General features: G+C 50.4%; 2 protein-coding genes and 1 long non-coding RNA gene across 5 annotated transcripts in view; 2 read left to right on the plus strand and 1 right to left on the minus strand.

Annotated features, from left to right (window-relative positions):
* Nucleotides 1–9,164, minus strand: LOC126930469 (uncharacterized). The gene is made up of 3 exons (XR_007717599.1): nt 8,502–9,164; nt 4,791–4,960; nt 1–503 (listed from the first exon to the last, which is right to left on the minus strand). It is a non-coding gene; the product is annotated as an uncharacterized LOC126930469 (long non-coding RNA).
* On the plus strand, nt 6,190–13,309 carry CD27 (CD27 molecule). Its single transcript, XM_050747506.1, has 6 exons — nt 6,190–6,507; nt 6,700–6,831; nt 11,771–11,950; nt 12,139–12,228; nt 12,493–12,612; nt 12,866–13,309. Exons 1-6 carry the CDS (start codon nt 6,372–6,374, stop codon nt 12,988–12,990), a joined length of 783 nt encoding a protein of 260 aa, XP_050603463.1. The 5' UTR covers nt 6,190–6,371; the 3' UTR covers nt 12,991–13,309.
* Nucleotides 13,031–18,316, plus strand: part of TAPBPL (TAP binding protein like) — an 11,221-nt gene continuing 5,935 nt past the window's right edge. Inside the window, exons 1-3 of one of the 3 annotated variants that reach the window (XM_050747450.1) lie at nt 13,031–13,892; nt 14,647–14,877; nt 15,027–15,296. In XM_050747450.1, the coding sequence (XP_050603407.1) occupies nt 13,829–13,892; nt 14,647–14,877; nt 15,027–15,296 (565 nt within the window). In that variant the 5' untranslated portion in view covers nt 13,031–13,828. The remainder of the gene's footprint in view (nt 13,893–14,646; nt 14,878–15,026; nt 15,297–18,316) is intronic. The other 2 variants (XM_050747451.1, XM_050747452.1) reach the window with 2 other exon arrangements.

The raw sequence follows: 18,316 nt of genomic DNA on the forward strand, positions 1-18,316 counted from the left end.
GATACATGCTGAAAATCATTTTATTGATAGGGTACAAAAAAAATAGCAGAGACCACTGAATTAGAAATAAACATTTTTTCAGGCACAAATGGAACACATACAACCACATACTAAGCTATAGAGCAAATCTCAAACAAATGCCAGAGGATTCATATGTATTCGTTTTCTACAGCTGCTATAACAAATTACCACACACTTAGTAGTTGAAAACAGCCCAAATGTATTATGTTACAGCTCTACAGGTCAGAAGTCTAAAACGGGCCTCAGCAGGCTACAATCAGTGTTGGCAGGTGCAACTGCCCCTGGAGGGTCTAGGGTCAAATCCGTCTCCTTGCTCCCTCCAGCTTCTAGAGGCCGCCCACATACCGAGGCTCATGGCCCTCTTCTTCTAGCTTCAAGGTCAACAACATCATTGATCCTTCTCATGCAGCCGCCTCTCTGGCGCTCTCTCCTCTGCCTCTCTTTTCCACTTACAAGGATCCTTGTGATTACACTGGGTCTACCTGGATAATGCAGAATAATCACCCATCTCAAGGCCAACCTGGATTCCATCTGCAGCCTTAACTCCCCTTTGCCATGTAACTTAACATGCAGTTCCAGCGGCACAGATGTCCTCGGGAGGCCAACGTTCTGCCTGCCATGCTACACAGACAGACTGAGTGCTCTGGCCACAATAAATTTAAAATTAAAATAATAAACAAGGAAAAGTTAAGCCCCACAGATACAGAAAAATTTTAATGCATTTATAAATGAAATATAGGTAAAAATAAATAATAACGGGAAAAGTAAATCAACAACAATAAAAAAATATATAGCAAAGCTTATGAGATGTAGCTAAAGTAGATCTTCTAGGGAAGTTTATAGTCTTAAATGCATATATTAGAAAAGAAGAAATTTCTAAATTAATTAAGCATCCAATAAATTATATAAAGAATGGCAAAGTATGCCGGGTACAGTGGCTCACTTCTGTAATCCCAACACTTTGGAAGGCCAAGGTGGGTGGACCACTTGAGGTCAAGAGTTCGAGACCAGCCTGACCAACATGGCGAAACCTCATCTCTACTAACAATACAAAAATTATCCAGGTGTGGTGGTGCACATCTGCAATCCCAGCTACTCAGGAGGCTGAGGCAGGAGAATCACTTGACCTCAGAAGAGGAGGGTGCAGTGAGCCAAGATCACACCACTACACTCCAGCCTGGGCGACAGAGCGAGACTGCCAAAAAAAAGAAAAAAAAAAAAGACAACAGTGAAACACCTACACATAAGCAAATCAAATTCTTTTTTTTTTTTTTTTTTTTTTTTTTTTTTTTGAGACGGAGTCTCGCTCTGTCACCCGGGCTGGAGTGCAGTGGCCGGATCTCAGCTCACTGCAAGCTCCGCCTCCCGGGTTCACGCCATTCTCCTGCCTCAGCCTCCCGAGTAGCTGGGACTACAGGCGCCCGCCACCTCGCCCGGCTAGCTTTTTGTATTTTTTAGTAGAGACGGGGTTTCACCGTGTTAGCCAGGATGGTCTCGATCTCCTGACCTTGTGATCCGCTCGTCTCAGCCTCCCAAAGTGCTGGGATTACAGGCTTGAGCCACCGCGCCCAGCTAAGCAAATCAAATTCTACCAGGCTTTCAAGGAACAGATTATCCCTATTATATACAATCTGTATATTAAAAAAATTAAAAATGGCACTTAAAAAACAAGTGGTCAAAGCAAGGAAAATAGAATGGTGTCACAGAAACCAAGGAAAGTAACAATTATCATGTAGGTAGCGAGCTGCCAGATCCCACATCTCTGTTAAATTTTGCTTCCTGGATGAGGCACTCCTGACCCCTTAAATCCCCCTATTAGGGGTATAACACCTACATTGCACCCCGACTCTCTCCTTCATAGCAATAATGACCATTACTAACAAATTTTAATTTTGTTTTCTTGGGGGGGTTTTGTGAGATGAGGTCTTGCTCTGTCACCCAGGCTTGAGTGCAGTGGCATGATCATGGCTCACTACAGCCTCGACCTCCTGGGCTCAAGTGATCCTCCCATCTCAGCCTCCTGAGTAGCTGGGACCGCAGGCTCCTGCCACCACACCCAGTTAATTTATTTTTATTATGTGTAGAGGCAGGGTGTCACTCTGTTGCCCAGGCTGGTCTTAAATTCCTGGGCTCAAGCAATCCTTCCGCCTTGGCCTCCCAACGTGACTGGGATTACAGGAGTGAGCCACCTCACCTGGCCAGTTTTACATTTGTCTTTGAGATCATATGATCAATGTCTGACTCTCACACTGGTGTGTCAACTCCATCAGGGCAGAAACCACATATGTGTCTGTTTTTCATCTTTGTGCCCCATTACTTAGCTGGTTCCTAACACAAAATGGATGTGCGGAAAACGCTCGTCAAATGAATGAGGAGGTCTAAAGGGCCTTGAGCCCTCTGACATTGCCATCTTATCATTGTGGACAGAGCCGCTACGGCACAAAGCTGAGCTGGACCATCCAATATTGAGCCAGTGCCTTATGTGCTAGGAGACACTGGGAGCTGTGCTGGGCTTCTGAGGAGTGGGCAGAGGCTGGAACCCACAGTTGGTCAGTCCCCCATGTCACCCAGAGTGGGGAGGTGCAGAAATGAAAATTATGGAGTTGCAAGACCCAGAACCTCATTAATGAGCTTAACTCACTGTCCCGCGCGGGCCTCTCAAAGCCTTGCTGGGAAAGAGGCTTTAAGGTGGTGGGGGCAGCGGTGCCAGTGGTGGTCATCAAAGAAAGTGGGAATTGGGGAGGAAGGAATGGGGAGCAAGGGACAAAGAAGGCCAGACAAACTCAGAGCTTCAGGTGATGAGACTCAGGAACCCTAAGTCAGGAACAGTGACTGCAGACATCTTTGTCCCATAACAGAACTTCCTCCTAAGCAAAAGTCTTGCAGAGACTGGTCCTGCTGAGCGCTTTAACAGGTTATGAATTCATAAAAATTGGAGAAAAAAGAAAAGGCCTGCCACATGTGATAGCCTTCTGTTTAGAGCTGGTTTAGAGGAAACGTTAAGCAAGTCTTGTGTCCTACACTTCGGGCTTGAGGCAGGGTACAGGTAAGACAACAGACAGGAGACACGGAGGCAAGAACAAGACTTCAGCTGAAAGAGAAATCAGAGCCAGAGGTGGCCACAAGAACACCCAACCTACTGGAACTTGTGCAGGTGGACAGCCTGCAGAGGACCTGCCCTGAGTGGGGAGCAAGGAGCATCTTATCTAGATTTCAAGGAGCAGGGTGCCCCTGGCAGACATCGAGGCTACAGTCACTGGGCCAGGTGGAGGGTTGGTGAGGCCCTCTCAAAAGTCATGAGACGGCCAGGTGCAGTGGCTCACGCCTGAAATCCCAGCACTTTGGGAGGCAGAGGCAGGCGGATCACAAGGTCAGGAGATCGAGACCATCCTGGCTAACACGGTGAAACCCTGTTTCTTGCAGTGAGCTGACATCGCACCACTGCACTCCAGCCTGGATGACAGAGTGAGACTCCGTCTCAAAAAAACAAACAAAAAAGTCATGAGAGGCCGGGCGCAGTGGCTCACGCTTGTAATCCCAGCACTTTGGGGAGCCAAGGAAGGTGGATCACTTGAGGCCAGGAGTTTGAGACCAGCCTGGCCAACATGGCAAAACCCTGTCTCTACTAAAATACAAAAAATTAGCCGGGCATGGTGGCCGGTGCCCGTAATCCCAGCTACTCGGGAGGCTGATGTATAAGAATCGCTTGAACCTAGAAGGCAAAACCTGCAGTGAGCCGAGATCATGCCACTGCACTCCAGCCCTGGGCAACAGTGGGAGACCCTGTCTCAAAAAAAAAAAAAAAAGAACGAAAAAAAAAGGTCATGAGACTCCTCAGAGTTCTCAAGAAGGGCTTCTGTGGGCCTGTTTCTGGAAAGGAAAGAAAAGTGGGGAGCTGTTGAGAAAATACCATATATTTTTATGCCCCAGCCAGGCACGGGGGAGAGGTTGACCCCAAAAGAGAAAATGGTTGTGTGAGATTTCAAGGAAGATGTCAGTGGGCTGCATCCCAGGGCCTGTAGACAAAAGGAAGGGCCCAGCCAGGCGTGATGGCTCATGCCTGTAATCCCAGCACTTTGGGAGGCCAAGGCGGGCAGATCACCTGAGGCTAGGTGTTCCAGTCCAGCCTGGTCAACATGACAAAACCCCATCTCTACTAAAAATACAAAAATTAGCTGAGCGTGGTGGTGTGCACCTGTCGTCCCAGTTACTCGGGAGGCTGAGGCATGAGAATTGCTTGAGCCTGGGAGATGGAGGTTGCAGTGAGCTTAGATCGCATCATTGCACTCCAACCTGGAGTTGGAGTGACAGAGCGAGATGGGGAGAAAAAAAAAAAGGAAGGTCCCGTCCAGGGAGCCAGCCTAGGATGGGGAAGGTTCGCCAGAAGTGGATGCAAAGAGCGCTGGAGATGAGCTCATTCTATTTGCCAGGAAAGAAAAAGGTCCAGAAACCTGGCTTTCCTCCTCTTGGCCGAGGCCCTCCAGGAGAGCCAGGCAGACCCTGCTCCTGCTCTGAGCCCCTGGAGAAGCGGTATGTAGGAGAGAGGCGATGGACTTTGGTCCAGAGGACAGAGGCCTTAGGCGAGTGAGCAGTTCCCAGTCGAGTTCGTCGCTAGGCTCGGCGAACTCCGAGTCCCCGCTTGACAAGTCTCTTCCTAAAGGTCCCCAGTTCCTCATGATTCTTCTGAGGGTCTCGTCCATCCTCCCAGGGCCTGCTGTCAGCTAGCCACCCCACTGCCCCATGCCTGCGGTGAAGACATTTACCACAACCTGGAAATGGCGGGTGACAGAAAAGTCCTCAGGGCCACAGCACTCTGTGCTGGGAATTCAGGTGCCCTGCCTGATGGTGAAAAGGCTGGTTTTGCATAAACAGCTCTCTGAATCACACCCAGATGTGGCTTCCGACTTGAGTGGACCCCCATGAAGAGCTGCAGAGGGGCCTGGGAAAAGACAAGAGAATGGAGAAAATGAAGAGAAAGGAAACTACAGAGTGAGACAGAGAACAGATCTGACAGGTGTGACCACAGCAGTGTGACATTTATGAGCGGTGTGGAAACAACGGCAAAGCCCCTGCATGAAAAACTTCCTGGGGAAATAAGCCGCTCCGCGTCTCGGTTGCCGAGGAAAGAGTGGAGGAGGTTGCTGACCCATGTGTGCCCCCATGACTCAAAGAGGGAAAAGTCTAGCTGTTTCCAATATCCCGAGATCAGTCTTGCTGGAAGAACTGGGAAAATAAAAAAGAGATGACCTCCGTAGGAAGCTACTTTTAATCCTGAGTGCCCAAGGCTGGGAGAGAAGACGCCCCAGGTGATCCAGGACACCAGTGACTGACACAGCCAGAGGTGGGAAGGGGAGGATAAAGATGGCACAAAGGTGAGGAGTGAGCAAGGGTCTGAGAGGGAAGGCCATGCGGGCAGGAGGTGGCACCCACATCAGAGGCTGACGTGAGGATTAAAGGAGAGCATAGGTGATCTGCAACAGTGACAGGAGAGAGGCAGCTCTACGCCCCTTGCTTGCAGTTCTGAGCATTCTGTAGCCAACTCGTTTGGCCATCAAACCAGACCTCAATTGAGACAAGGCTATTTAAGCTTCCTCCCAGTCGGTGTAAATATTCAATAGTTTTGCTGCAGAAATGTTGCGTTTGATTATGAGGCTACCCCAACTCCCCGAGGGTGTTTTGTGGTGCTAGTTTCTGCATAAACCTGAAAAATTCTGAATTTCAATACTTATCTGACCCGCAAAGTTTCAGATAAGAGCTTGTGGACCTGTGCTCAATTCTGGCTCTCGTTCCTTCTTTCAGCTGCTGTCTGTGAAAGGAGGGATGCAGGTATGGGAGACAGGAGACACGCGAATTCATTGGTAAACTGTGGACGGGCGGGGTGTGGGGGGATAATGTGGGCACCTTTGTGCACAAGTGCATATGGAGAGGAGGAGTGGGAGACTGTGTGTCCATCACCTTTTTGTAAAAGAAGCAGGAGTCAGTGGGCTACATGCTTCATGAGCAGGAGAGGTGGAAACCAAGGGAGGCTCGTGTGTTGGAGGAGGCATGTTTGAGGAGCAGCAGGTCTGACAGTTTGCTCTTTAATACTCTCCCCAGCACACGGAAGGGGAAGGGGGTGGAGGTTGCTGCTGTGAGAAAAAAAAAAAAAACCAGCCACAATAGAGCTTCTGCCGTCAAAGGCTGGCTTACCACCTAAAGCAGCCGCTGCCGTCAAAGGCTGGCTTTACCACCTAAAGCAGCCGCTGCCCAGGGGGTGCAAAGAAGCGACAGCAGCGCCCAGCTTGGAGGTGCTAACTCCAGAGGCCCGCGTCAGCAACCGGGCACAGAAAGGCGCTCCCTGGGCAGGAACCATGGCACGGCCACATCCCTGGTGGCTGTGCTTTCTGGGGACCCTGGTGGGGCTCTCAGCTACTCCAGCCCCCAAGAGCTGCCCAGAGAGGCACTACTGGGCTCGGGGAAAACTGTGCTGCCAGATGTGTGAGCCAGGTAAGAGGGGGCCTTGGCAAGGGCCAGGTGAGTGGTGAAAGAGAGAGGACTGGCGTTGATACAGTAAATAGGCACAGGGTGACACTGAACTCAAGCAAAGAGGGAAATCCTGCAGCTGTGGGGAGGCACCACCTTCCAGGGGGCAGAGAACTAGCCCTTCTCAAGCCTTGATTCCTTACCCTCTCCTCCCAGGAACATTCCTTGTGAAGGACTGTGACCAGCACAGAAAGGCTGCCCAGTGTCATCCTTGCATACCAGGGGTCTCCTTCTCTCCAGACCACCACACCCGGCCTCACTGTGAGAGCTGTCGGCACTGTAACTCTGGTGAGGTGGGCAAGGGTATAGGTGGGGACACTGGACAAGCATTTGGGGGAGCAAGGCTGGTGATGGGTTTGAGAGTGCAAGGAGGATGAGGGGTTCAAAGCTTCAGCCTTCTTCAAGGCTCACAGCAAGTGGAGCCAATGCTGGGAAATGGGGTACCCTAGGTGGGGCATGAATTAATGTGGGCAGAAATCTAGTATTTCAGGGAAAGGGATAAATAGAATTTGAGGGATTGGTGAGAATGGGTCTATGGATAGGATCAAGACAATAAAATGAGAGAAGTGGCTCTATGACCCCAGATTTCAGGCAAGTAACGCCCAACCAATAAACTGGCTGTGTTCCCAGAGTCCACATGTGTAGGTTGGCCATGGGGAATTTGGAATACATCTTTCTAAGGAGATAACAAAATAACCCAATAGATAACAACTTTTTTTGCACAAAAGCCAATTTGAGAAAATGAGTATGTATGTGGCCTGTGTTTTTATTTTATAGTTCAAAAAAAAAAGATTTTTTAAACTAAGAAGTATAATATCTGCAGTTGTGCTTATGAATGCTGTTATTATTTCTCCATCTTTGCTACAATTTCAGAAACTACAGCCAGTATACACTAGAATAGCAGGCTTTAAAGTGGCCCCTTTGAACAAATGTTCTCTAGCAAGACACTTTTTAGAACTAGGTAACTGTAACTATTTTTTTTTTTTTTTGAGACGGAGTCTCGCTCTGTCGCCCAGGCTAGAGTGCAGTGGCGCAATCTCAGCTCACTGCAAGCTCCGCCTCCCGGGTTCACGCCATTCTCCTGCCTCAGCCTCCTGAGTAGCTGGGACCACAGGCGCCCGCCACCTCGCCCGGCTAATTTTTTGTATTTTTACTAGAGACGGGGTTTCACCGTGGTCTCGATCTCCTGACCTTGTGATCCGCCCGCCTCGGCCTCCCAAAGTGCTAGGATTACAAGCGTGAGCCACCGCGCCCGGCCGGTAACTGTAACTATTAAACTACCTACTTGCAAAATGTGTTTGGTGTCACTGGGTCTGTTGGTACTTGGTTTTGTTTTGTTTAAAGACAAGGTCTAGCTCTGTCACCCAGGCTGGAGTGCAGTGGTGCAATCATAGCTCCCCACAGCCTTGAACTCCTGGGCTCAAGCAATCTTCTTGTCTCAGCCTCTCAAAGTGCCAGGATTACAGGTGTGACTACAGAGACTGGTTCTGTAAAAACAAAAACAAAAACCAAGGCTGGATGTGGTGGCTCATGCCTATAATCCCAGCACTTGGGAGGCCAAGGCAGAAGGATATTTGTATTTTTTGTAGAGACTTGAGCCCAGGAGTTCGAGACCAGCTGGGCAACACAGAAAGACCTTGTCTCTAAAAAAATTGGCTGGTTGTGGTAGTGCACCTGTAGTCCCAGCTGCTTGGGAGGCCGAGGTGGGAAGATCACTTGAGCCCAGGAGGTCCAGGCTGATCAACCACTGTACTCCAGCCTGGGTAACAGAGCAAAACCCTTTGTCACACACATACAAGAAAAGCCGATGCAATGGCTCACACTTGTAATCCCAGCACTTTAGGAGGCCAAGGCAGGCGATCCCTTGAGCCCAGGAGTTCAAGAACAGCCTGGGCAACATGGCAAAACCCTGTCTCTACTAAAAATACAAAAAGTTAGCCGAGCGTGGTGGCGCGAACCTGTAGTCCCAGCTACTCAGAAGGCTGAAGTGAGAAGATCATGCGAGCCCAGGAAGTGGAGGCTGCAGTGAGCCGTGACTGTACCATTGCACTCCAGCTTGGGTGACAGAGTGAGCAGAGTGAGACCCTGTTTCCAAAAAAGAAAAAAGAAAATAAAAGCTTTTCCATTGCAAATCAACCAAAGAGGAACTTCTTTAATACACAAGAAATATTCTTCAGTCTACTTAACTTAAAAATGTACCTGTAGTAGATGCTTTCCTCTTGGCAGCGGCCCCTGCAGGGTTGGAATTTTTCCAGTCAAAACCTCCCTACTCACTCTGCAGATCCTTCCTGAAGGTCTTTGCTCCATACTGAGCCCATCTTCAGTCCCTTCACTTGTTCCAGACTAGCCCAATCCATGACCCTTCTCTGGGAGCTCAGCCAATAGATCCCAAAGTACCACAGCGGCACCTGGCTGCAGCAGGACCCCAGGGGATTGCAGCCACGGGTGAGAAGATGGGCAGGCTGAATGAGTTTGGCCCTCTCTGGGCCTTAGTGCTGGCATCTGTGAGACGAAGACATGCCTGAAGTCAGCCTGGAATTTTGAGCCCAGGTTGTACCTGCTAAATAGAACTCCCAGGTCTCCAGATATTCCCCACTGAAACAATAGCACCTCATTGTCTTAACCCTCCCCAGCCCCTTCTTTAACCCTTCCATTTCCCTTTTAGCGGAGACTCTTGTCATCACTCCTCCCTACCACCAGTGCTCTGTCCCAGGCTTCCTCATTCTTCCCTTGCAGGTTCTTATTTTTTTTTTTCATTTTTCCTAGAAGCAGAGTCTCCAAATTCTAGTAGCAACTCAGAGTCAGCATTCATTAGGAGGTCACAGGGCCATAAGGATGCCAAGAAGGAATTTGTCCCTCTCCTAGTCCCGAGTAAGGCATACAGAAGAAAAATTTTTTTGTATTGACCTTTGGAGACGGGGTCCCTTTGAAATCCTCCCTTTCTGCACCCCTCTTCCACCTGTCAGGACTCCTAGGACTCCCCGAGTCCCCACAAGCATCTGCCCTAAGGCCCACCAGGCTTCCTTGCAGCCTGTCCCACATCTGGGTTCTCCACGTGGCCTTTCCTCTGAAGCCCCTCCTCTCAACCCAAATTGCCAGTAGCAAGCCCAGCCCAGCCCAGCTAGTCCCTAGGAGGTCACAGGGCCATAACTGATTAACAGCCAACCACCCAACAATCAGACCCTCTACACCTGAGCAAAATGTAAGTAGAATAAAATATATATTTTTTTATGACCTTTTTTTTTTTTTTTGAGACGATCCTCGCTCTTCTGCACAGGCTGGAGTCCACAGTGTCAGGGCTCTAGCTCACTCAAGCCCGCCTCCCCACAAGCCATTCTGCCCTCAGGCCTCCCAGTAGCTTCTTGCAGGCCTGTCCACCTCTGGGTGTCACTTTGTATTCCTTAGAATCACCCTCCTCTCAACCGTGTTAGCCAGCAAGGTCCCAGCCCAGACCAGCTAGTGCCCTACCCATCCCCCTCCCAAAGTGCTGGGATTACAGCCAACCACCCAACATCAGACCCCTACACTTGAGCAAAATGTATATTTTAAAGGCAAATTCTCACGCCTATAATCCCAGCACTTTGGGAGGCCAAGGTGGGTGGATCACGAGGTGAGGAGATTGAGAACATCCTAGCTAACACAGTGAAACCCCGTCTCTACTAAAAATACAAAAAATTAGCCAGGCGTGGTGGCACATACCTGTAATCCCAGCTACTAGGGGAGGCTGAGGCAGGAAAATCACTTGAACTCAGGAGGCGGAGTTTGCAATGAGCCAAGATCGTGCCACTGCACTCCAGCCCAGGTGACAAAGCAACACTCCGTCAAACAAACAAAAAAAATGCTTAGCAACTGTAATCAAGTAACTATCTATTTATTATTTATTTATTTTACTGTATTCACAGGTTGTGCAGCCATCAACACTATCTAATTCTATAACATTTTCATCACCCCAAAGAAACCCATACCCCTTAGCAATTACTCCCCATTTCTACCCCCCAACCACCCCCATCCCCATCCCCAGCCCCTGGAAATTCCTAACATACTTTATTGTTGGTGGTGTTTGAGACAGGATCTCACTCTGTCACCCAGGCTGGAGCACAGTATCATGATCTCAGCTCACTGCAACCTCTGCCTCCTGGGCTCAAGCAATCCTCCCACCTCAGCCTCCCCAGTAGCTGGGCCTACAGGTGTGTGCCACCACGCCCAGCTAATTTTTCTATTTTTTGTAGAGATGGGGTTTCACCATGTTGGCCAGGCTGGTCTCAAACTCCTAAGCTCAAACAATCCACCCACCTCGACCTCCCAAAGTGCTGGGATTACAGGCATGAGCCACTGCACCTGGCTATTTTCTTTCTTTCTTTTCTTTTTTTTTTTTTTTTTGAGACGGAGTTTCACTCTGTTGCCCAGGCTGGAGTGCAGTGGTGCGATCTCCGCTCACTGCAACTTCCACCTCCCGGGTTCAAGCAATTCCCTGCTTCACCCAGCTATTTTCTATTTCTTGATCTGGTGCTGGTTATGCCTGTAAGCCAGATTTGTACAAATTCTTAAGCTTTACACTATTGCGTGCCTCTCTGTATGTATATTATACTTCAATTAAAAGTTATTAAAGTATTGGGGCCGAGCACAGTGGCTTACGCCTATAATCCCAGCACTTTGGGAGGCTGAGGCTGGTGCATCACCTGAGGTCAGGAGTTTAAGACCAGCCTGGCCAATACTGTGAAACCCTGTTGCTACTAAAAATACAAAAAATTACCTGGGTGTGGTGACACGTGCCTGTAATCCCAGCTACTTGGGAGGCTGAGGCAGGAGAATGGCTTGAACCCAGGAGGTGGAGGTTGCAGTGAGCCGAGGTCACACCACTGCACTCCAGCCTGGGCAACAAGCGTGAGACTCCATCTCAAAAAAAATAAATAAATAAAAATAAAAAAAAGTGTCAGAGAGTACAAGAGAAAGTTATATAAGCTCTTTCTACTTTTCATGGCTACTATGTCTGAACCCACGAATCTTCCTTCTGAAAGGTCTAACTTTATTCTTTAATAACAATAATAATGGCAAAGGCACTGGGGGACAGTGAGCCAAGGGGAGGCCTTTGCAGGGGTGGGAATGGAAAGGGAAGCACGTCCCTAGAGGTGGGCCTGGGATGGGGGCTGGGGAATGAAGCAAGTGGACCTTGAAGGTCTCCACAGGTCTGAGTGTCCTATGCTCTCTGGTCCTCCTCTTTCCCCAGGTCTTCTCATTCGCAACTGCACCATCACTGCCAACGCTGTGTGTGCCTGTCGCAATGGCTGGCAGTGCAGGGACAAGGAGTGTACTGAGTGTGATCCTCCTCCAAACCCTTCGCTGACCACTTGGCCATCTCAGGCCCTGGGCCCACACCCTCAGCCCACCCACTTACCTTATGTCAATGGTAAGTTCCAGGCAACTCTCTGTGCCATCACATGGGGTAGGGGTGACACCCCAACCAGCACTCCCCACTCCTACCCCTGGATAAGGTCAGCCTGTTTCTGCCTTCTCATCCCATTGAGCGCCTCTCAGGCCTTTAGATGTGCCCTACGGGGTTCCCTGCTGCTACTCATTCTGTCTCTGTTTTTCCAGAGATGCTGGAGGCCAGAACAGCAGGGCACATGCAGACTCTGGCTGACTTCAGGCACCTGCCTGCCCGGACTCTCTCTACCCACTGGCCACGTGAGTTTTCTCCTTAATCCCCACTGCTAGAGAGAATGCACACAGGAGGGGCCAGGAGGGAAGCCAGACAGAAAGCTCCTTGGAGTAGGGATAAGAGGAGGGGAAAAAGCAGAGTCCACCACTTAGCAGAGGAGTTGGCTAACGGTGGGGGGTGGGAGAGAAGAAGATGGGGGAAAGGGGACAGACAAGGTGACAGGAGGGCTGGGCTGAGGGAGCCAAGGGCTAGACCCTCCCCTAACCCCTGTGTGTCCCCTCCTATCACAGCCCAAAGATCCCTGTGCAGCTCAGATTTTATTCGTATCCTTGTGATCTTCTCCGGAATGTTTCTTGTTTTCACCCTGGCCGGAACCCTGTTCCTCCATCAACAAAGGAAATATAGATCAAGTAAGAGACAGAATACAGGTCTCCGGTCCTGCCCTTGCACCACACCCCAACAGCTCAGCCCCACTGCCCACGCCTGGAATCTCACTGAAACCCACCAGTTCCACTTCACCAGCCTTGGTCCTAGCCCTTCTCTCCCCTTAGCTGGTGTGCTCCTGACACTCCTCCCCCAAGCACACCTGCCTCTGCCCATCTCCTTCTCCCGTCTCCCCCGGCCCCCACTGCTGGCCAAGACTCATCAGATCTCCTTCTGCAGACAAAGGAGAAAGTCCCATGGAGCCTGCAGAACCTTGTCCTTACAGCTGCCCCAGGGAGGAGGAAGGCAGCACCATCCCCATCCAAGAGGATTACCGAAAACCGGAGCCTGCCTCCTCCCCGTGAGCCAGCACCTGCGGGAGCTGCACTACAGCCCTGGCCTCCACCCCACCCCGCCGGCCATCCTAGGGAGAATGAGACCTGGCAGCCACCACTGCAGTCCCATCCTCTTGTCAGGGCCCTTTCCTGTGTACACGTGACAGAGTGCCTTTTCGAGACTGCCAGGGACCAGGACAAACACGGATGAGGTGGAGAGTGGGAAGCAGGAGCCCAGCCAGCTGCGCCTGCGCTGCAGGAGGGCGGGGCTCTGGTTGTAAAACACACTTCCTGCTGCGAAAGACCCATATGCTACAAGACAGACAAAATAAAGTGCCAGACGACCACCCTGCAGCTCTCCAGCTTCCTCTCTGAAATTCCAGTCCCCAAACCCAGGCTCCTGGCCGCCTCCTGGCTCAGCTCAGGATCTGGCACAGGAGGTTTCTCAGCCGGTTACGTTGGGGCCTGCTCAAGGGTGGGGCTGAGAAAGGTCCCCAGGCTACTGCGGATCCTGTGTCTGATTTCAGATCCCCTTTTCCCAGTTATATCTCCACTTTCTCGGGACAGGAGGGGAGCAAAAGGGTGCAGAAGTCAGGTCTTGAAATCACCTGGGGATTTCTGGGTAAGGTGGGTGGAGAGAAAGGGGAACAGTAAGCAGGGCTCTGGCAGCTGCTGCAGAGGGCTTCACACAGAGACGCGGGCTGCCACCTTGCTCCAAGTGAAAGTGAAAGAAAAATCCACAGCAGCGGGAACAGAAGAAATCCAAAGGCTTCTGGCTGGCCAGGGGTGCTTGGAGAGCCCCCCTTCTCCCGCCAGGCCTCGCAAGCAGCGTAGGACTGCGGAGAAGGGTGGTGGGCAAGGAGCCTCCATGGGCACAGAGGAGAGCTGGTGCCTGCTGTTCTGCCTGGCTCTATCTGGAGCAGCAGAAACCAGTGAGTCTGGGAGTTGGGGAGAGCTGGCTGGGAGGAGAGCTACTGAAGCCCCAGGGTGCCACCCTCCCCGAGATTCCAGAGGAGAAAAGGGGCCGAGGTTGACCGAATCGCCTTCTAAGCCCAACAGGGGGAAGGCTCAGTGGCTGGCAAAAGAAGGAACCAATAGTGTGTGTGGAGGGAGGGTGGGGACTCCACAGGGAAAACGCTAAAGAGGGGCTGCCTGTGTGGCTGTGTCGGGAGCCACTGTCCTACGGAGAAGGCACTGGCCTGGGAGCTGACACTTTAGAAGAGGAGAGGACTCCCCAGGCGAGGAAATCACTTGGAAGGTGACCTTGAAGGCGGGGGAGGGGAAGACTACCCGATATGGGAGAAAGTAATGCAGGCTGTCAGTGCCCCAGCAACAGCAACCGCCCAGCCTCCTCTCTCTGCGGTGGCACTTGCTTTTTTTCTGAGAATTCCTTTGACTGAAAAGATAGTCTTTCATTCAACAGTTGGAAATGCAAGTATAAACTCCTCTAAGCAAGGCAAATCCAGGACTGTAACCCACACCAAGAAGTATTTGCCTGGACTAGCAGGTGCTCTCCAGAAAACTGGTTTGGGGGACGACAGGAGAATAGAGGGACACAGAGACAGCTAGGATCTTGGAGGGCAACTTTTACCCTTTGCTGACTCCACAGTTTGGGGGTGGGGGCAGGAAGCAAGTGTGGAGTAGCTTTCTGGGGAAGGGGGTGCTCACCCCAGCCTTTGTCTGCAGAGCCCCACACAGCAGAAACACAGTGGCGGGCAGTGGACGTGGTCCTAGACTGCTTCCTGGCGAAGGACGGCGGGCACCGTGGAGCTCTCGCCAGCAGTGAGGACAGGGCGAGGGCCTCCCTCGTGCTAAAGCAGGTGCCAGTGCTGGACGATGGCTCCCTGGAGGACTTCACCGACTTCCAAGGGGGCACGCTGGCCCAAGATGACCCAACTGATATCTTCGAGGCCTCAGGTAAAATCCTTCCACCTGTGTCCTTGGTCCTCCCGGGCTCCCTCCACCAGGACAGCCCAGGTCCGGATTACAGCCACACATACTGCCTCCCATTGGCCCTGGTGTTCTCACCCCAATTTGCCCTCCGTGTGTGCCCCGCTTCTCCCCAGTGGACCTGGTCCAGATTCCCCAGGCGGAGGCCTTGCTCCATGCTGACTGCAGCGGGAAGGAGGTGACCTGTGAGATCTCCCACTACTTTCTCCAGACGAGAGAGACCACTGTGGAGACAGCAGCTTGCTTCATGGCCAACGTGCAGGTCTCCGGAGGAGGACCTAGCATCTCCATGGTGATGAAGACTCCCATAGATGCCAAGAATGATGCTTTCTGGCATCCGACGCTGAACTTGCCCCTGAGCCCCCAGGGGACTGTGCGAACTGCAGGTAAGGAAATGAAAAGCAAGGCCAGGCGTGGTGGTTCATGCCTGTAATCCCAGAACTTTGGGATACCGAGGCCAGTGGATCACCTAAGGTTAGGAGTTCAAGACCGGCCTGGCCAACATGGTGAAACCTTGTCTCTACTAATACCAAAATTAGCCGGGCAGGGTGGCGGGTGCCTGTAATCCCAGCTACTGGGGAGGCTGAGGCAGGAGAATTGCTTGAACCCAGAATGCCAAGGTTGCAGTGAGCCAAGATCGTGCCATAGCACTTCAACCTGGGCAACAAGAGGGAAACTCCATCTCAAAAAAAAGGAAGAAAGAAAGAAAGAAAATGAAAAGCAAGTCATATAAAGTTTTGCTTTTCTAAAGTGGTAAGATATGGGGGACAGAAGGAGAAGGAAGGGAACAAATCCACCTCCATCCACATTGGTCACCTCAGGGCATCCCTAGGCCTTGGTCCTTTCTTCCTAAAAACCCCTGAGTCAGGCCGGGTGCGGTGGCTCACGCCTGTAATCCTAGCACCTTGGGAGGCCGAGGCAGGTGGATCACCTGAGGTCAGGAGTTCAAGACCAGCCTGGCCAACATGGTGAAACCTCCTCTCTATTAAAATACAAAAATTAGCCAGGCATGATGGCAGGTGCCTGTAATCCCAGCTACTTAGGAGACTGAAATGGGAGAATCACTTGAACCTGGGAGACGGTGGTTGCAGTGAGCCATGATCGCACCACTGCACTCCAGCCTGGGCAGCTGAGCGAGACTCCATCTCAAAAAACAAAACAAACAAAAAAAAACCCTGAGTCCACAAGAGAATGCTTCGAAGCCCCTACCTGAAGGTGCAAGCACACAGACAACCTGTGTGTTATTTCCAAAATGGAGATCATTCTCATCTCACTGGGCTGCCATGAGGAAATAAGACACATGATGCTATTCTGCTCATGGGCGCTGTCCACTGTAGTCTTATTGAGCCAAAACCCGGTTTTCTCCCAGTGAAAGGCTAGCCTGGTCTGGTGCTTTAGGGGTAAAGCTCAGGGATGCATCGTTTGTTCATTATCTTATTAGTAAACCCAGTACTTGCCCTCTCCAGCTCCGCACATCCTCGAGGGCACAACAAATTGACAACATGATGACAGGGTTCCCCAGAGCCCATTAATCCAAGACTCTGTGCCCCGCTTCTTTGTGTCTCCAAGAAGAGACAACCAAGTCCAGAGAAAATTAGGGGGCAACCCTCCTATCCTTGGAAAACCCTAAAACACTCTAACCTCTCTGTGGTCCCACCTAAATCTCATCTGCCACATTAGAAAGAAAAGGTCCTCGCAGCTGTCCAGTGTCTACCACACTCCTGGCATGGGTAGATATTTCTCTCTTTTTATTCCAAACCTACAAAAAAAGGTGAAATTATAATATAATGAACACCTACATACCCTACACCTCGATCCACCAATTGTCACCAATTTGCCACATTCTCTCTCCCCCTGACTCCCTGTGTGTGTATATGTGTATGTGTGTATTTTCCTCTGAACTGAGAGTAAGTTGCAGAAGGCAACACTTGAACCCCAAATGCTCCCATCCATAGCATGTATTAGTTTACAGCGAAGGACAAGGACGTAATCCTTCATAGTTACAAAACCATCATGTCAGAAACAAACCAAAGTGGGGGAGTAGTCTACCCATGGTGCAGGCAATAAGGGAGTGCAGAGTGTAAAATATTTCAGAACAATAATAAAATTGGCTAAAAGTCAGATGGCTTTATAGTCTCACCATCTCCTGACATTGACAATTCTGAATATTATCAGTGATAAAATACTCCTCCCTGCCAGGGCAGACTGTCCCTATCCCCCGACACCACTGCCTAGTATGCCACGGATCTTCATCCTTTTAGATACTTTTTAATTGATACAATGATAGTCTCAACTATAAAGTTCAGGGCATGGTGATGCACACCTGTAGTCCAGCTACTCAGGAGGCTGAGGCAGGACAATGGCTTGAGCCCAGGAGTTTGAGTCCTGCCTGGGCAACATAGCGAGATCCTGTCTCTCTCTCTCTCTTTTTTTTTTTTTTTTTTTTTTTTAACAGAGTCTCATTCTGTCTCCCAGGCTGGAGTGCAGTGGCGCGATCTCGGCTCACTGCAACCTCTGCCTCCCAGGTTCAAGTGATTCTTGTGCCTCAGTCTCCCAAGTAGCTAGGATTACAGACGCACGCCACTACACCAGCTAATTTTTGTATTTTTAGTAGAGATGGGTTTCACCATATTGGCCAGGCTGGTCTTGAACTCCTAATCTCAGGTGATCCACCCACCTCGGCCTTCCAAAGTGTTGGGATTACAGGCGTGAGCCACTGTGCCCAGCCTGAGACCCTTCTCTTAAAAAAATAATTAAAGGCCGGGCGCGGTGGCTCAAGCCTGTAATCCCAGCACTTTGGGAGGCCGAGGCGGGCGGATCACGAGGTCAGGAGATCGAGACCATCCTGGCTAACATGGTGAAACCCCGTCTCTACTAAAAAAATACAAAAAACTAGCTGGGTGAGGTGGCGGGCACCTGTAGTCCCAGCTACTCGGGAGGCTGAGGCAGGAGAATGGCGTAAACCCAGGAGGCGGAGCTTGCAGTGAGCTGAGATCCGGCCACTGCACTCCAGCCCGGGTGACAGAGCGAGACTCTGTCTCAAAAAAAAAAAAAAAAATAATAATAATAATAATAATAATAATAATAATTAAATGTCTCCAAATTCAAATTTCTCCACTTGTCCCAATATGTTTTTTTACTGCTTTCTTTTTCTAAGTACACAATTCAAACAAGAATCATGCAGTGCATTTAGTTGTGCTGTTCCCTATTTTAATCTAGAACATCTTTCACAGAATTGACATTTTTGAAGGGTCCAGGCTAGTGGTCTTGTAGAGTATCCCACCATTTAGATTTGTCTGATTGTTTTCCTCATGACTGGATTTAGGTTAAGCATGTTTGGCACAGATACTACTACCACATGTTTTTTTTTTTTTTAATCGAGATGGAGTTTCGCTTATTGCCCAGG

Source organism: Macaca thibetana, chromosome 11 (genome assembly GCF_024542745.1).
Source record: "Macaca thibetana thibetana isolate TM-01 chromosome 11, ASM2454274v1, whole genome shotgun sequence".
NCBI lineage: Eukaryota > Metazoa > Chordata > Mammalia > Primates > Cercopithecidae > Macaca > Macaca thibetana.